The sequence below is a fragment of the Lytechinus variegatus genome, chromosome 14, assembly GCF_018143015.1.
Source record: "Lytechinus variegatus isolate NC3 chromosome 14, Lvar_3.0, whole genome shotgun sequence".
Classification (NCBI taxonomy): domain Eukaryota; kingdom Metazoa; phylum Echinodermata; class Echinoidea; order Temnopleuroida; family Toxopneustidae; genus Lytechinus; species Lytechinus variegatus.
In genome coordinates this window covers 6,912,276-6,931,399 of record NC_054753.1, presented here as the reverse complement: position 1 = coordinate 6,931,399, position 19,124 = coordinate 6,912,276, and the positions used below count along the sequence as shown (strand labels likewise).

At 38.2% G+C, this 19,124-nt stretch overlaps 1 protein-coding gene across 1 annotated transcript in view; it reads left to right on the top strand.

Annotated features, from left to right (window-relative positions):
• The window catches only part of LOC121427712 (arylsulfatase B-like), a 36,815-nt gene extending 18,715 nt beyond the window's left edge, over positions 1–18,100 (top strand). Inside the window, exons 2-7 of the mRNA XM_041624241.1 lie at positions 6,393–6,579; positions 9,967–10,151; positions 11,422–11,632; positions 12,983–13,241; positions 14,994–15,172; positions 15,838–18,100. Of these exons, the coding sequence (XP_041480175.1) occupies positions 6,393–6,579; positions 9,967–10,151; positions 11,422–11,632; positions 12,983–13,241; positions 14,994–15,172; positions 15,838–16,112 (1,296 nt within the window). The 3' untranslated portion in view covers positions 16,113–18,100. The remainder of the gene's footprint in view (positions 1–6,392; positions 6,580–9,966; positions 10,152–11,421; positions 11,633–12,982; positions 13,242–14,993; positions 15,173–15,837) is intronic.
• Positions 18,101–19,124: the final 1,024 nt, after the last annotated feature.

Here is a 19,124-nt window from a genome sequence, read left to right as displayed (position 1 = left end):
CGAGAACACCTGTAATCTTAACAGATTGCGTAATCTTACACTTTTCACCTTTTTAAACAGACCTGTTCTGTTAAATTGCAGAAAAAAAATCACGTTTTATGAATTTACAGAATGATTCTGTATTTGCTTTCTGCAAAATCTTCTTTTATTTCTCTGTAAATCACGGGTTTTTTAACAGTGTACCCCCCCCCCCCCCCACCTCAGTGCTATTCGTTTCGAGATAAAGGTGAAGAAGGGTTTGTTTAACTATCACAGTCCGCTTCTTCGTAAAAATAAATACGTCAATTATACATTCACTTTTTTATTATTTCAAATTATCCAAATCAGGATTAATCATTATATTTCCGGAAACAAATAGGAATGAAGATTGATTTTTGAAAATTATTAGACCTATGTCTGCGTCAAGAGAAGTGCTTTGATTTTAAGGATTATTTCCCCAAACCTTCATCGTCAAGCAGGGGATCGAATGTATAATTTGACGATTGCCATGGTAACATGAAGTAGTGAGGGAGAAGAAAGGAGATAGACAGAAAGAGATGGGGGAAAGTGCGAAGGGGTAGAGACAGAGAGAGAGAGGGTGTGTGAGGGAGAGAGGGGAGAGGGTATTAAAAAACCCTTGTGAAATGTGAAAATGGACCGCTTGTTTACTTTCAAGACCCTCTCCCATTCATCTGACAGTGCATTTTTTTTTTCAAGACACTCTTCCATGCCTGCCAACCATTCGAGGCTAATTTGTCAGCCCAGCATCTCTCTTACTTTCTATTGACTTACGATGTTAAACATTGAAAATGAAATCTCTCAACACTTGCGCCCACGTCCTTAGAGTTTTATACACGTGTTTTTATTCTCGATCCGTGCTCCTAAAATAGTTTGCCAGTGAACTTACACGCATTGCAAGGTCAAGTTAACCTCGTCTTTCTAGGGTCGCTTTCATAAAAAATTGCAACTATGGTAACCCGTGGTAACTTCGCCATCTATCGTTACTGCTGTGTAAACCTTGATTGTGATTGGCCGCTCGGAGCCCTGTAAGTATGGTATGTAGTTGCCACAATGACAAAGTTACAATGAATGTTAGCACGTTGCCTGCTTCGTAAAACGTTAAAATGACAAATTTGCAGTGACAGTCTCAAGCTACTGAAATCAGACATTCAATTTGAGTGGCTGATGGAAAACTTGCAATAGAAATTGCGCATTTGTTATTACAACCAGTCATTATGAAACGGGATCATTCTCTTGCCATATGAAATATGGGGAGCATTTTCATGAAATGAAAAGTCAGAGACGATCACTGACTAGTTGTTATAGGCTACCGAAACCACTGATTCTCATTGGACAGGGTCAAATTTGTCAGAAATCAGCGATGATCAGCGACCTTATCATCGAAATAATGACAATCGCCATCTATCATGTCTATGTAAGACAGGGACATCATTAATTACTTCATGCACTCCCGTACAGATGGGGGGAGGGGCGTAGGGGCTATCACCACCCCTTAAAATGTTCTATGCCAAAAAAAGCAGAAAAAAGGAAAAGAAAGGGAAGGGAAGGAAACGGCTGTAATGTCACATTTCTCTATGTGTTATTGATATACAATTATATGTCCCTCTCTCTCTCTGCATGGGTATTATGTCAAAATTTATCCCCCATTTTTTTTATTGAGTGTCTAATTTTTGTTAAGTCGTTTCGCTCGATTGCAACTTTGTATAAACTTTGCGCCTCATGCGATTTCTGGCCTCCTGAAAATGTGTGGCACATTACACTTCTGCCTCTGGCGTACGGATGGGGGCACCCCCCTGTTGCACCCACAAATGTAATAACACTTTACCCACAAATGTAATAACGCCCACAAATGTAATAACACTTTACCCACAAATGTAATAATTTTTGATCGCCCACAAATGTAATAATGACTTTACCCACAAATGTAATAAATTTGAAAGGATTTTTGGCGAATCCGTTCTAAGCTAAAATCCTATAGTAATGCGTTCATATATCACAAAAGTGCAAAGTCTTTTTTTCAGACCGGGTTAATAAAACATCAAAGTACAAGTCCAAAGTCTTTCTTCCAGACCCGGTTGTTTCAAAAATTATAATATAAATCCAAAGTCTTTTTTTCCAGACCCGGTTGTTTAAAAAAAATTGTGATATAAGTCCAAAGTCTTTTTTCCAGACCCGGTTGTTTCAAGAATTTTAATAAGTCCAAAGTCTTTTTCCTGACCCAGTTATTTCAAAATTTATAATATAAGTCCAAACTAAGATACGATAATGATATTCCTGTGGAAAAAAATGGGAATCGAGCTTAGTCTTTTCTCCAGACCCAGTTAATTAAAACTGGTGGAATTAATGTCTTTGTTGTTGTTTCAACTTATACGGTGTATATTGTGAATATATGCACTAAGAGTAAATTGAGAATCAAGCGTAGTTTTTCTCCAGACCCGGTTACCTGTTATTTAAACATTATGAATAACAGTTTAAAAACAGTATAAAGACCCCATAATCTTATTAATGCTGGATATAGCGTAGTCTTTCAGCCCGACCATTTTTTCTTTAAAAAAACGCTAATAGTAAGAATTAAAAAAAAATCAAAGTCTAAGACCAAACAAACCTTCAACCTAAGAACCTGTTTTAAAAGAGGTTTAGAGTGTTGTCTTTATTCCAGACCTAAAACAGTTACGAAAAAGTCTTCTAACATAAGACCTTATATTCTTATTCTCGTGGAATAACACGAGTTTTAAAACGTACTCTTTCCTCCAGACCCGGCTATTAAAAAAATAACTGAAAAACTTCGAATCTAAGACCAAATTTCCAAAGTTTCACCCAGTAAAAATATGTCTTTTTTAAAATAATACTACTACCCCTACAAAACATTGTAATAACGCGTGGGTAAAGCAGACATCCTTTCTCCAGACTTGGTTACTATTTGAAAAATAAAATAGTTTTTACAAATATTCTAAAATGAATACCCAATAATCTAATTACTGTGGAACAACATGAAGACCGATTGTCGAAGATCGACTTTCCTCCAGACACAATTATTTCAGGAATAAAAAAATCAATAAAACTCAACCCCCAACAACGAATCTAAGAACCAACAATCCTCCAAATTAAGACCATGCATGTAGAAAAGCACATGTTTAGAGCGTTGTCTTTATTCCAGACCCGGTGATTTAAAAATTATTTAAACAATCCTAAAACAAAAGACTCATATTCTTATTCTTGTGGAATAACATGAGTATTATTCTTAGTCTTTCGTCTGGACCCGGTTATTTAAAAGATAAAGAAATATTGAAAAAAATGACAGCTGAGACCAATCTTCAAAATTAAACCCACTTAAAATGCTTGGGCTTAGAGTGTTGTCTTTACCCCTCACCGACGTATATTATAACTTTTGAAACGACCGGGTCTGAAAAAAAGACTTTGGACTTGCATCATAATTTTTTAATTAACCGGGTCTGGAAAAAAGACTTTGGACGTATATTATAATTTTGAAAAACCGGGTCTGGAAAAAGACTTGGACTTGTACTGTAATATTTCATTAACCGGGTCTGGAAAAAAGACTTTGAACTTTTGTGCTATATGAACGCATTACTATAGGATATTAGTTTAGAACGAATTCGCCAAAAATCACTTCAAATTTATTACATTTGTGGGTAAAGTGCATTATTACATTTGTGGGTAAAGTGTTATTACATTTGTGGGCGTTATTACATTTGTGGGTAAAGTGTTATTACATTTGTGGGCGATCAAAAATTATTACATTTGTGGGTAAAGTGTTATTACATTTGTAGGCGTTATTACATTTGTGGGCGATTATTACATTTGTGGGTGTAACACCCCCCCCCCAGAAAAACAATTTTATAACCCCCATACAAGAAGGGAAAAGGGGTGACTTGCGACACCATTTTTTTTATCAGTGTTGTATTAAAATCTTTCCTCCCAAAAATTGATATTCGTATTTATTTCATTTTCTCCCTCGGTTTGGTCGGTCGCAACTTTTCAGAAAAATTGCCCGATTGCGGATACGTCATGCCTGGCCTCCTCAAAAGTATTAGCCCATTGCAATACTGATTTCTATTGAAACTTGCCTGAAAAATACTCAATGAAAAAAAAAACCCTGCATTCTTCCTTTAATGGGCACGATGGAATGGTACATATGTAAGATCCCCTGCAATTTTGAGATTGTCACGTTTTTAACGCCTAATTCCGTATACGTTTTCTAGATTCTGTGAATATGTAAACCGGCGATTCCACGCACAAGTTTTGCCATTCTTTATCAGTGGTTTCTAAGGCTACATTTATAGCAGTTTGGGACTCATTGTTTTCTTTATTACTTTTTTGTTGTTTTGTCATAATTTACCAGGCTGCCGAGAAGTAGAGGTAGAGAATCTTTAGATAAGCTTTACGAGATTTTTTTTTGCTGACTTTACAAATTCACTTTATTTTAAGCTTTTTTCCAAAATTTTAATTAACTGTAATTTTATGATATTTTTCTGTATTTATGCATTCAATTGAATTATAATTTGTCACCAATCATGAAAACATGAAAGTGAGCGAGCGAAGCGACCAGGCTGGCCTCAAAATTGTGAAGGCATGTGGGTTTTTTAGATATTGGGTTTTGGATTTATCTTTTTAAAATGTGTTCACATTGACATTGACAAGCTCTCAAAGGGTTGATTAATTTTTGTCTTTAATATTTTTTTTCCACTTTCTCACGGTGATCTTGCACTCGTTATTTTGATACACTGTAAACCTGGTAATAGTTTTCATTTTCGTGATTCTTATTTGAAAACCTTTTCCATCAAACAATGACCTTCATCGACCATTAGGAACAGTTTCGAAGGGAGGTATTGTGTTTCAGAAAATGATTATTTACAGATTTGATTATCTGTGAAATTGAGTTTGAACTCCTATTTCACCAAACATGTCCGAGTCTTGAATGGATAACATGGGTGTCATTTTCACGATTCCTTTTTGCCGAAGGTCACTTCGGCAATGTTTCTCAGAACAGATTTCAAACAAGCACCATGACCATAGGCAACATACGGGAAATGGGGCGATTGTTTCCCTTCCCCCTAGAAATTTAGAAAACTGACATATTTTAGTTTACGGGAAATCTTCCAGAAACTGACCAAAAGTGAGTTAGACTAGATAATGCAAAAATGCCCTCAAGCAAGCTCAGACGCTTCGCTCCCTCGCTTTTGAACGTTTTTCCTTAAAAAAAAGTCTGCGTAGGGCAATGATGACAAGCGTCAAATAATTGAAAATGATGTACACAGAATTATTCTTTCTTTGGTTTTAATATCAAGATGTACGGAATAATGCATAATGTAAATGTTGGAAATGAAATAATGTCTGGCTTTGTCCGATTTGCTGTTTTTTTTATGGTTCCTCATTTTGATCAAAGGGGCAATTAGCTTATGATGTCAGCTATAACATTTTCTCCATATTCACCATTTTGACACAGTCATTAAAGTATATCATGGTCGATATTTCATGGGTTTCTCCATTTCATATTTCATTTATATAAATTCATTGATCCGTATTCAGAGGTCGGGTTTTAACATGTTTAATGTTGCTGTTTAAGTATGGATAGCCAATTGTTACATAAATCACTTACAGTAGATATATTATATTTCAGCTCATTTGGCTCACAAATCAATCATAATTGTCTAGGAAGTATAAATAGATGATTGTCCTCACCATCGATGAATCAGGAATGAGCACAGTAAACATAAGAAACTTAATAAAAATTTTGACACTTGGTTTCCCACAGTTTTAGCACTCTAAGTTAAAGCTGACTTCAGAATACGGGGCATTATCTTATTCTTTTCACTTTTAAAGGTTGTGCTGCTGTCTTCATTATTTTAGTTCTTTCAATGTTCTTTTTCTATGAATTCGTTGGTATACGAAGGTATGAGTGCAAAAATGAAAGAGAGAAAGGGGCGGTGGATGCAAGATTGGTGACTGAAACGTTGAAATTAATGGTATATGAAAGTAATTCGAATACGTATTCTTTATTTTTTAAAGCGAGGTACTGAGGGTGCTGCGTGAATTATTTTCCATAAGCAGCACCCCAGCTATTCTGGGAATTGTGTAAAAATAGAAAAACGTAACGCCCAAATACCTTCATTTTGTAGTGAAACCCTTTTTTTAAATTATATATATTTCGCTTTTCTAAAACTTGTCGGGGCCAATTTGACCTCCATTTGTAATGAAAACCTTTTTTTTTAATTTCTTTTGGCCAAAATTACCTCGATTTTGTAGTAAAACTTTTTTTTTCTTTATGCTTTTCAAATGTATATCAACAGCCAGAGAAAAAACAGGACCCTGGGCAAAGCTCTTTGTGGTACGCTTCACAGAAACGGGATTTTTTTCTCTTTTATTCACTCCAGATTCATACGGGAATGCAGCATTTAAATCTTTTCCCTGGTCGACCACGTTGCCTCCCCCTCGATGAGACTACTATCGCCCAAGCTATGCAGAAACTGGGTTATTCCACTCATGCCGTGGGGAAGTGGCATCTCGGATACGCATGGAAGGATTGCTTGCCGAGTAGGCGTGGTTTTCAGTCGTTCTTCGGTAAGATTTGGTTACGTCATCTCTACCATAGGCCCCTGGAAAAGTTTAGTCACGTGATACTTTCCCAGATAGCAAAGTATCTGGAGCCCATATGGGAATCATGTGGGCCTACTGGGGCCCATGTGTACCATGTAAAACCCATATGTGGCCCATATGGTTTGTCCCACCTAGAACCCAGATAATAAAAACCATATGGGCCCCATGTGGTATCTATATGGGCGATGTGGTCTTATTTCAGGGTCGACCGAGCCCAGATAGAAACATATAAAACCCATATGGGGCCCATATGGGTTTTCCCACCTAGAACCCACATAATAAAACCATATGGGCCCCATGTGGTATCTATATGGGCGAAGTGGCATAATTATGGATCGACTGAGCCCAGATAGAAACATATAAAACCCATATGGGGCCTATATGGGTTTTCCCACCTAGAACCCACATAATAAAACCATATGGGCCCCATGTGGTATCTATATGGGCGAAGTGGCATAATTATGGATCGCCTGAGCCCATATAGGAACATATAAAACCCATATGGGGCCCATATGGGTTTTCCAACCTAGAACCCACATAATAAAACCATATGGGCCCCATGTGGTATCTATATGGGCGAAGTGGCATAATTATGGATCGACTGAGCCCAGATAGAAACATATAAAACCCATATGGGGCCTATATGGGTTTTCCCACCTAGAACCCACATAATAAAACCATGTGGGCCCCATGTGGTATCTATATGGGCGAAGTGGCATCATGCGCATTATAGCCAGGGCATTTCCACCCAAATGCGTAGCGTCATTGAATGGATCATTCACTTTAAATGACGTAGGCCTATTTTGTCCATTACATGAATGAAAAGAACATTCATTATTTGTTTTATATGACACATAAAATTAGATCCTTGTCATTTGACACTTACAAATTCGAATAAAGGTGCATTCAGTCCGAATGCGTACAAAGTACAACATATAATATTGCAAACTAATACTACCTATATACATTTTTGCCAATGAATTATCATTTGTATTTATTTTTGTGAAAAGAAATGTATCACTATTTTTTATGTTGTACATTATGTTTGTTAATAATTTCTGTTGGAAAAATGCTGAAATAAAGTAAAATCAAATCAAATACGTCATAAAAAAGACAACGCTGGATCAGCTGCGCTTACAATTACGTCACAATGGTAAAGTAAATGAAATGCGCACAAATTGCCAATGCAGAATCGGCTTTCTGTTTACGCGTAGTAAAAAAGCCGATTATGCATCGGCTCGCGGTTCAGAACCTACTATATACTTAGGTGATGCAAATTGCCACTTCTGAACCGCGAGCCGATGCAAGTTTCTCGCGTTTACACGCTATGAAAAAGCCGATTAAGTTTAAACACGGTGAATAATGGTCTTGGCGCGCATGCAATGAACAAAATCGTATGGATCCACTATTGCACGGATGATGATGACAATGCAAAATAGGCTGAATGATCGATATTAAACAACCAATCAAATGACAAGGACCTATAATAGGTGTCATATAAACCCAAACTGATTTTATCTTCCGCTAATGTACATGATATTTCCACGCTCCAGTCGAGATATCATTGCTATAATTATGCTTCAATGCCGAGCATGCCGAGTCGACAAGTTTGTGTATACGGCAACCTATAGATTAAAAACCAGGTTATCAATATGGATTCCTGGAAACGATATGTAGTCCTAATTCAACCTTGGTTTCTCAAACACATGGAGCTCTTCTCCGATCCTACCGGCTTGTTATCGACCTGAAGCCTTCTGTAGACGTCATCCGTTTACAAATGGAGGATTCAGTAGGGGCACACGTCATCGTCCTTTTGGGGAGGATTTTACTTTAAAAATATTTTTTTCTGATAATCATACAAGTCTTACAAAAAGTTATCACCACTCAAATCACCCCCCCTCCCCTTTACCATGTTGACGCCCGGAAGATTTTTCATAATCTTATCGACATGCTACACGTATCGCCTTTTACCAACGTTTTCGTATTAACCCTCTGGGGAGGTCGGCTTGATCCGCCACTTCTGTCTGTTGAAAGTCTAGTCGACCTGCCGTCATCAATTTGTATTTTTTTCATTGATGACTGATTAATATCATATGTATTGTAGACTCGACCCATTTCTTTATAGTAGTCGCAAGATGTCATGTCTCTAAAAATTAGGTCATGGATGAAAGGTCAAACCCAATACAATCAAATTGAAAGGCATATAAAGGTAGACCCTTCGTAAATTCCCTAAGAAAAGGTAAAGCTTTATTGAAAACTTTGGACATTTATCGTGACATATGTTCCGATATTGGACAAAATAGGAACAGGATGAAAATGTTACAAAAGCATTTTATTTGAGATATCTAGGCCTTATGGATTGGTAATTAAGTAAATCATAAGCGGCATTATCAAGAACACCTCCAAATTCCAAGTACACGCATAATTACATGTTGTTGAATTTGGTCTTTCGGGGAGTGCTTTTGTATCATCTGGAGTCTTGTAGCTCATAGTTACAAAGTCATAAAGATCACACAAGCGTATAATGTTTGAAGTTAGATGTCACCAAGAAAAGAGGGGGGGGGGGGGGCGGGTGAAAATAAATGAAAGAGGAAGAAGAATAAAAGGGGGAAGGAGACAACTAGTTCTGATATAAAGGTAAGGACATCGTGGTCTTGTGGCTATGACTCTTGTCTTTTTTTTATTATGTTTTTATTGTTTTCATAAATCATCAATAACGAGAAATCACAATATTTACATAATTAGAAATGATCGTAAACAAACAAACAAAAAACAATTAGAGTGTGAACACATACATACAACCAATATATCAGATAATGAGCCATGGCAAAATATTAACCTGTACTTGCGGGGTATAAAAAATGTAACGTGTAAAGCAAGCTTGTTTCTTTTTTTGGCCATATGGTATTCAGTTTCCCTTTGAGATTTGATAAAATTCTTAAAGGATTCAACATTTGGAGTATCACCTCTAATTTTACAAATATATATGTTATATTTCACGATCAATAAAATGATGACTCTCGTCTTTCAATCTGAGGGACGTGGATTCGATTCCAAACCATGCCATGTTTTCTTCCAGCAAGAATCTTTATCCACGTCGTGCTTCACTCAACCCAGGTGAGCTAAATGGGCCCGTGAATGGGATACCAAGCAGGAAGTAATTCCACGAATGCTCGGGGCACCAGATCAAAAAGCCGTGCTATCAAAAGCCAGGGTAATGATAACGTTATTATGTTAAGCAGGGCCCGCTGGGAGAACAGTTTTCGGAACGGAATTGCTACCCTCGGTAAAATCTGACGTTATTATTACTGTTTTCTTGTTTTCTTGACGTTTTCCACTTCCTAATTCTAGGTAACGTGATGGGCTCGGCGGATCACTGGTCTCACAACAAGACCTCTATCTTTGAAAATCAGAAAGTGAATGGCAAATCGATGTATTACAACGAACGGATATACTGGAAACACGAAGGGACATTCTCAACTACACTATACACCAACAGAGCGAGACAGATTATCAGAAAACAACCTAGAAATAAGGTGATGATAATTATAATTAGTCGAAAGACCGTTTAGGCTGTCGAATATTAGTTCTTTACAGGGACGTTAACCCTGAATAAAAGTTTGTTGTAAAATTACCAGAACAAAAATAAAAGATTTCGATGAAGGTTTGAGGAAAATCCATCATATACTAAGAAAGTTATTATAATTTTGAGTTTTAGATTTGTGACATCATAAGGCAGCCTGACTCAACTCCCGAGGGCTTTTTTTTTCGTCAGCTCTCGTGCACCGGACGCGAGAGGGCAGTAGGAATTACGATATAATTGGGTTTATTTAGTCAGACTACGCCTATTTAATATTCATGGAACACGAAACTTTAAGATATATCGGAATTGTCCAACCATCGATCAGCTCGATTGGTGTGGCTCAATCATTAAGCCAACTCTGCGTCGATTTTATGGACGCTGGTTCGAATCTCACCTATCTGTAGAACGAGTTTTGAAAGAAAATGTTTTCTATCAAAAATTGAGGCAAGACCGAAAAAAATAAAAGTCCAAGATCTGATTCAAAGCATCCAAAACAGTTTTTATATCGTCATTCACGCTGCCCTCTCGCGTCGGGTGCAGAAGTACTGACGACAAAAAAGCCCCTCCCTGGGAGCTCGTTTCGTGAAGGGATCTGCCGATGTAAATTCCGACAGTTGTCATAGTAACAGTGCTTTTCAGAATGAAGGATCGTTGTCAGATCTAGGGGGTGCTTCATAAAAGTTGTCAGCACTGACTAAATTGTTGTTGCTGACAATATCAGTTAAATACTTGGTTTTGATTGGCTGTGAGGCACTTCCCCCTGACTGTTACTATGGTAACTGTCGGAGAAAGCCAACTTGTCAATGCTGGCAACTTTCATGAAACGCTCCTCTGATAAATTATCAGATAAATGTTGATGAAACGCTCTCCTAGACACCATTTCTGTGACGGTGTTATGCTGCTAAAATGTATGCTGTACGCATGCGCTGAATAATTAGTTTGGTTTGCGCAGCATGCAGGTTTATGGTTTGCGCATACGAATCAAAGTATTTTTGGCTTGATAAAACGCGTCGCAGAAATATATCCCGACATTAGAATATGTGTCTTTTTTGTGGTGGTTTATTTGGACGAAGTGAAAAAAATGTAATAGGTATATTCATGTAATGATTTATTTTTGTAATATCGAGTTTGATGAAGTCTGAAGTAAAAATATGAAGTTATTAGCAAACTTATTTTGTAATGTATGGTCGTGTGATTAACTGATTGATGTTCTATTACCCCAGCCATTGTTTCTATATCTAGCCTATGAGGCCGTTCACACACCGCTCAATGTTCCTGATCAGTATTCCAGGCCTTACGAAGGTATCATCGGCAACTCCAAACGGCAAAAGTACGCAGGACTGGTCAATATTTTGGACGAAGCGGTCAAGAACATCTCGGAAGCTCTCAAATACAACGGGTTATATGATAACAGCGTCATAATATTCACCACAGGTTTGTTGGCTTATGTCTCTTTAAGAGCATGATTTACTTTCTAGCCTCAATAATCATCTAATACCTATCCTCAAATCGGCAGCAATATTTCCCAAACAAAATCCGCAAATTGGCAACATTCCTACATTCTGTCAAGTTTGAAACTCAAGGGCATAATCGCATCTGTCACACATTTTTACTGAAGTGAAAAGGGAAGGAACCTCGCCATTACCTTGATCATTATCTCATTAAAAGAATCTAGACACCATGTATCTTCTCTCGGTACTAGTTTTCGTCTCATTGTCCCCTCACCATGGCAACGGCTATCATCATTCTTTTAAAAAAGGGCTTTCCCTTGGAAGTAATGAGCACATCAAATTTCACGGATCTAAGACAGTAGTTCATGGCTCCTTGCTATACAAAGCCATCAGTCAATATGGACTAGGGAAGGGCCTTCTGCTGTGATGAACACAAACATTGAATCCTTCCGTTCTGAGAAGTAGAAGTTCTTGAGGATCAGGTCACGGTAATTACCGAGATACCTGGCTCGAAACCTTGTAGATGCCTCAGTCACATGGCGATCACATCTATTACGTTATCACCAATGGCGTGCGACCGCTCGATTTTGAGTTGGTGTCCTTGGTGTGACTGGAGCGATACACGAATGTTCTCAGACACGACAGCAGGTTGTCGTCTTCGAAATTAAGCGGAATATGTACATGGGGAAAGAGCTGAAATACCTATGCGTGATTATCATCAAGCGTGTCGGATTGGAAACCTCGCTGAAGCATCAAGGTCAAGGGTATGGAAAGGTGCACCAAAAGATCAGAGTATGTTTTTACGGAAGACATGAAAACGTGTTGATTGATAGAACCTTAGATGATTTGGGAATAATGGCCGTTATAGAAATGCAGAATGAAGACAGAATAGTATTACAAGAGAAAAGCATAGTTCTTGGGCCGTTGCAGTCAGATTTGTGATTAAATTCGACCATTTTCAACCAATCCGTGACGCGCATTTTGGGGTTGGCGTTTGAATTTATGACCAGCACCCACTTGGTTCAAGGTCGTTAAACAATATTTATTGCAAGGTGGATATTGCCAATTCGTTATTTCCATTTTTGACACTGAAATTAATATTCCGAAGTGAAAGTTGTGAATGAATATTTTAGGATAACAAAATCTTGTTATTCCCACTGTGAGACAAGCTTCACGTTGGCCTATTTCATAACACATAAGAAAGGCAACTAACCACGTCTCAGAAAAAACGTACCAGATCATCTAGTTGGTCTAATATCTGGCTTATCTTGTTTAAGTTTTTTTTCGAGAATTTCATATGTATTCGACCATTTTTTTCACCCTTCCCATGTAGATAATGGCGGGAGAGCCAGGCCGCGATCCGTCGGTAACAACTGGCCCCTCCGTGGGGGTAAGAGCACGCTCTGGGAAGGTGGTATCAGGGGTGTGGGGTTCGTCCACAGCCCCCTTATACATTGGGATCTTCGAGGCACGGTCAACAGACAGTTGATCCACGTTAGCGACTGGTTCCCGACCATCGTCAAAGGAATCGCTGGCGGGAAGCTGGTGACGAATAAGCCTTTGGATGGTGTCAACCAATGGAAAACGATATCGTAAGTTGGCCTATTTTTTTAGTTTGAATACTTTACAAACGAATCATCAATTATGTCACTTTCCATGAATACTAAGATTCAATGACTAATATCTGTTTGACATCATATTCCAAGAGTGTTGTTGATCTGTAGGTTTTACGCCAGAAGGCGATATCCGATGTGGTGGGTTTTTGTAAGTTTTATTTCTCAATTGTTTTGTTTAAAGAAGTTTCTCTACAATGACGAATGAATAATTTCGATGACAAATCTTTTATCATCAATTTCGAACATATCTTGTTATGTCTGAATAATAATAAAATCCCTGTGGAGGGGAAACAAATTGAAAAAAATCAATTTCGAATTGCTACTGCTGCTGCTGCTGATGATGATAATGACGACGACGATGAAGACGATGGTGATGATGATGAGATGATGGTGGTGATGATGATGATGATAAAGAGGATGGTGATGGTGATGATGATAGTGGTGATGATGATGATGGTAATGGTGATGATGATTTGCTTCATTTAGTTGGCATGTCTTTTATTGTTATGGATAGGCTCAGACTGGTTGCAAACGGTTAGTATTCAATATCTCGAAGAAATATAATTCCAATTCTTCTTTAGTAAATCTCCCGGCGGGTCCACTTACATTAACGAGTAGATACCATGCGCGACCAAAAAAACACGTAAAAAGGATGTCTTTTTCACGATAGGGCACGTTACGTACGTAACGTGATAAGGGTGTCAAAAACACAAAAATAATGAAAAAAGGGTATCTATTTCGCTAGGAAAATTACGTGTTTAGGGTCGAATTTGCGGGGATGATAAAACAAAATTGAAATGTTTTATAAAGGATGTCCTTTTTGTCCCAACACTTCGTGTTTATAGGGTCCGATTTCCGCGAGGTGTACAAGGTGGGGTCGTACTAAACCAAATAAGGTAAAGCCGACGACCGAAGGACCCGTAACAATATAAACATTCCTGTACTTGTTTAGGGGTTCATTTCAGGGAATATTTGCCAAGAGTATCGTTTTGTTTCCAATACTTGTTAAGGGTAGGGTTTCACACGCCAATACTTGTCAAGGGGTGCATTTTCAGAATATGGAAATTACGTGTTTTGGGTGCTTTTCGAGACCCCATGGTTGCGCATGGTATCCACTCGTGAATGGAAGTGCCCCCCCCCCGGGGTAAATCTATATCTAACTTATTATAACTTGATCTGAATTTGTAAACCCTGTCTTAAACCGGTGACACGACATTTGCTCTTGCGATATTTGCTGTGGTCTTAATATCTCAGAGGGCGTACAGTTAGAATAAAAATTGTAATAGAGTTTTTGGTTCAAAATAATCGGAGCAATATCACTGTCGCCGGAGAAAACGTCATGGAACCTATTAAGACGTTATCACCACAAAACCCACATCCTTTAATAAGGGCGTTCATCTCCATTTGCCGCTCTCCAACTGGGTCTAGTTAATGAATGTCATGTAAAAAGACCTAAAATGCTCAAGCGCCTGAGCGGGGCAGTCATGCTAAGGATAGTATTACTATGAAGTGCTTATAAACATATTGGTTATCATTCATTATTATTGATATGATTATTATTATTACTATTATTATTTTTTTATTGTTTTTATTACTATCATTATGATTATTATTGTTGTTGTTGTTATTATTGTTATTATTATTATTATCATTATTATTATTATCATCATTATTATTATTATTGTCGTCATCATCATTATTATTATTGTTACTTTTATCATTATCTAGGAAAGGAGCTGAATCCAATCGCCGGGAGATCTTACATAATATTGATCCTATTTACCCCGCTGCACTCTGGACCAGAGAGAATGAGAGAGACTTTGGTCCTCTCAACAACCTTCCCTTCAATGCTACAATGAGAGCTTCTATACGAGTCGGAAATTGGAAACTTTCGACGGGTTTACCACGTAAGTTAGAATGTGTAACAACGAAGTGGTTCTCATGGCGTCGATCCATGCTTCGGACGAATGGGGGGGGGGGGGGGGGGGGGGGTGGCAAGGTGATCAAAATGTACGGAATTTTCGACGCGCAAAATGCATCAGATTACGAAACAAAATTTTGCGCGCGAAGCTCTCTAATAATAATGCTTTCAATGCATATAGTGGCAGTGCATTGTATAAATTCTTTAAGTTGTCGAAATTATTGTGTACCAATATTGTGTACCAATATGACGGTATAACACCACCAGAGTCGTTCTTCCCCACCCCCCCCCCCCTCCCCCATCGACGCCACTGTACTGGTATAGTTCTATATAGTCATAATAATTTACTTAAAGTCGCCCCCTTACCACTAATAATGGTTGTTGTTTTGTTTCTGTTCTTTGTAAATTAAGTACTAGATGTAAAAGGCTCGTTTACCAACGATTACCATAAATACATTGCATTTTCAATATCATGATAGAAAATGGAAAGGACTAACGATGCCTTTCGGTATCTGATGATATGAATCTCACAGTTTCGATTGAATGGTATTTCAAGCTTTGTCGATCTATTTGAACGTCCGATGTTGAATCTGTTTGTCTTATGGCCATTGGCGATATCATCACGATACTCTTCTTGTTACCCCCCTGCAGACGAGGATTTCTGGGAACCTCCACGCGAGTCATCACTGCCCTACGAACCGAACGATATACGATGGAGCACACCGGTACGATTATATAACATCAAGAAAGATCCTAATGAGAGACAAAATGTCGCGCCATACCAGAAGAAAGTAGTTTACCGTCTTCTAAAGCGTCTCCAAGATTACCAGAACACTGCTGTCACTCCTCTTCTACTTGGTGAAAAGGATGATAGAGGGAACCCCAAGTATCACGGTGGGGCTTGGGTTCCTTGGATGGATAGATGAGGGCGCCCCACTTCAAGAACCATGGACGGTATAGACATATTAATCGCACTTCCGTGAAGACATGCAATTCCAAACCTATTTTACCATAACACACGTCAGCTGATTAAGGATGCTTTGTGTTGTTCAGGTACGACATAAACTCTTGTGATGATAGTTGCGTATTACCCTCAGTGATTAAATTCCCAACGTATTCTATCCTGAAGCAGTCCTTTTGTAAGTCATTAAGCTTTCCATAGTGTTGATTCTTCTGAAGGCCAAAAGCAAGTTGTCTCTAAATTTTTTTATGAATGAGATCATATTTGCTTCTATCCAGGCATCACTGTCCCTAAGTTTGGGACCAGTGCATTCCTGGCAAAATGTCTTTCGGATTGAAGGTGATTTACGCTATAAACACGTAGATTCTACAATGGCTTGTGCTCAACCATGCCCAATTACTGGTGAGCATTATCTATACTGTGTAAATTAGAAGAAAGTAACGTCTATTCGAGGGTCTTAAATGTCAATGACATTTAAATATGACCACTGCGTAACATCTCTACCGATTTGTTGTAAGATTACGCAATGGTCGATTATCTAATTCGATTTATCCTGAAGATGGTAAGCTTATACCAAGTACTGTACTAGGTCCTTGTCAGGACCTTCCATTTTGAAGAATCAATGGCGACCTAATGTATTATACCCCTGGTATAGGTCCCCAGGATAATGCCACCCCTTCAAACTATTGAAGACGTGGGTAATTAAAAGCAGAAAATCACCACTTTTTACTAAGATAAACATGATGATACGGATGGCTTTTCTGGCTATCAATCATATCAACTAGATTCAACTTTAAAAGATCGTTTTCCATATATATATTTTCCATCTCTACTGCCCCCCCCCCCTGGTTCCCCGATTGGCGTCCCGTTCCCTTGCATAACATACCCAGCTGTTGTGGAATATGTATCGTGGTTTGCCTTGATGCACCATGTATCAATGTAGAAAATGAACAGAAGAATCAATGGAATAGAACATGATGATCTGGGGAGCGTTTTGTCAATATTTTCGTCCGAAAGGTTGTTGTCAAATTTGACAACTCTCCTTGATTTTGATTGGCTAAAAACTACTGTTCCTATGGTAACTGTCAGATAAAACCGACTTTGTCCGATTTAAAGTCCGATAAGTCCTTTCATGAAACGCTCCCCATGATAGTATTCCTCATCCACAGCTTCTGTCACCATGGTAACACCCTTACACATCTTTAACTCGTTCAATATTTACATTTTGTTTCAGTTGATTTCATCAATCTTTTTTATCAAAAGGAGATTTACCTAAAATGGGTTCGGTGTAAAATTGGCAGAGGGAAAAATGGCTGCAGAGGTAAAATGTCGAAGTATGAAACTGCACAGATAAAAATGGCAGAGGTATAATGGCATAGCTAAAAATCGTAGAGATGATGATGACAGAAGCAATAATGGCAGATCTAAAAGAGCCAAAGGTTCGAAATAAAAATGGTTTTGAAATACCTGTGCCATTTATGCTCTGCCATTTTTACTTCTTCTAATTTTACCTTTGCAATTTTTACCTCTACCATTTTCACCTTTGCCATTTTTGCCTCTGATATTTTTACCTCTGCCATTTTTGCCTGGCATCTTAAAAAGACCCAAGACGACGATCATATTTATTGGATGTATTATTTAGCGCGAGATCTTGTGTTTGTAATTTTCAAACCATGAAAATGTGTCAATATTTCCATGGTATAGGACATAGTAAATTTGTTTGATTCCATTATTTTATTTCATTCTAACCACCTTCGTTTTCTCACATTTTGTAATTAACTGTATTCGCTGTTTTCCTCTTTTAATATACTTAACAAAGTAATTGTAAAAACGATATTTATTTGATAATTATGATATAAGGGATTCGTGTGACATGATGATAGCAGCATTGGTAGATATAAAAGATAATCATGATAATTATGTAAGTCACATAAATAAATCAGGTAAATTCTATAGTTAACTATTTTCAGAAGTGCTCTTTGCGTGGATATCATTTTTTTTTCTTCGTGATCCGAGAGAGGAGAAATTAACGGTTTAAGTGGGTTGTGATACAACAACTGAGAGTTCAATGGTAGATTTATCAACAACAAGAGAAGCAACATCAGTAGCAAAAACAACATCGTAAGAAAATAGATGGAAGGATGCAGAGGCGGATCCAGGGGAGCACATCTGGTCCGTGCCCCCACCTCACACTTTGAAAGTCACAGGCAATTGTTTTAAAGTAAATTTGCCGTGTGCCCCCCCCCCCTTTGAAAGCTAAATTTTTTCATGTCGTTCGTACACCAGTGAGGACCCTTTTTTCTACTTGTCAAATCTCCCTCGGGAAAATGTGCCCCCTCCTCCCTTAGGAAAATCCTACAATCCTGGATCCGCCCCTGGAAGAATGTAAACAGTAATGAATTGGGTAAATGGGGATGAAACACCGAGAGGAACGGACACAGCGCGGAGGAAGGGACCCCCCCCCCCAAACATAGCCCAATGTGGTCCTAGTGAACCTTGATCCCCCCCCTAAATTTAGGTTGATAACCTTTTGTTTTTGCTTGTCCAATTCTTTACCTGTGTCTATCCCAAAATTTCAGGTGGACCCCCCCCCCAAAAAAAAAAAAAATGTTGGCTTCCGCCGCCAATGGGCAGGGATAGAATGAGATCATAGAGGGACAGACAGATTGAGAGAGAGAGACAGAGAGAGAGAGAGGGAGAGAAAGATGGAAAAATGGAGGGGATGAGATAAAATGGGGGTCAAGGAACGCAACATTCTCAAGAACATGAGGGAAATTTATGTTTTTACTTTTTTTTTTTACATTAAAACGAAGAATCAAACTCTGGATAGAAAGGAAAGTATGTGAGACAAGGGAAGCATTTTCATTAGCAGAAAAGCCGAAGAACTTATTAAGGAAATGATGGGAGAAAGAGGATGAAAGCAAGGACATGGAAGAATAAAGGTTTAAGCAGAACAACTACATGTAATGGAGAAGTG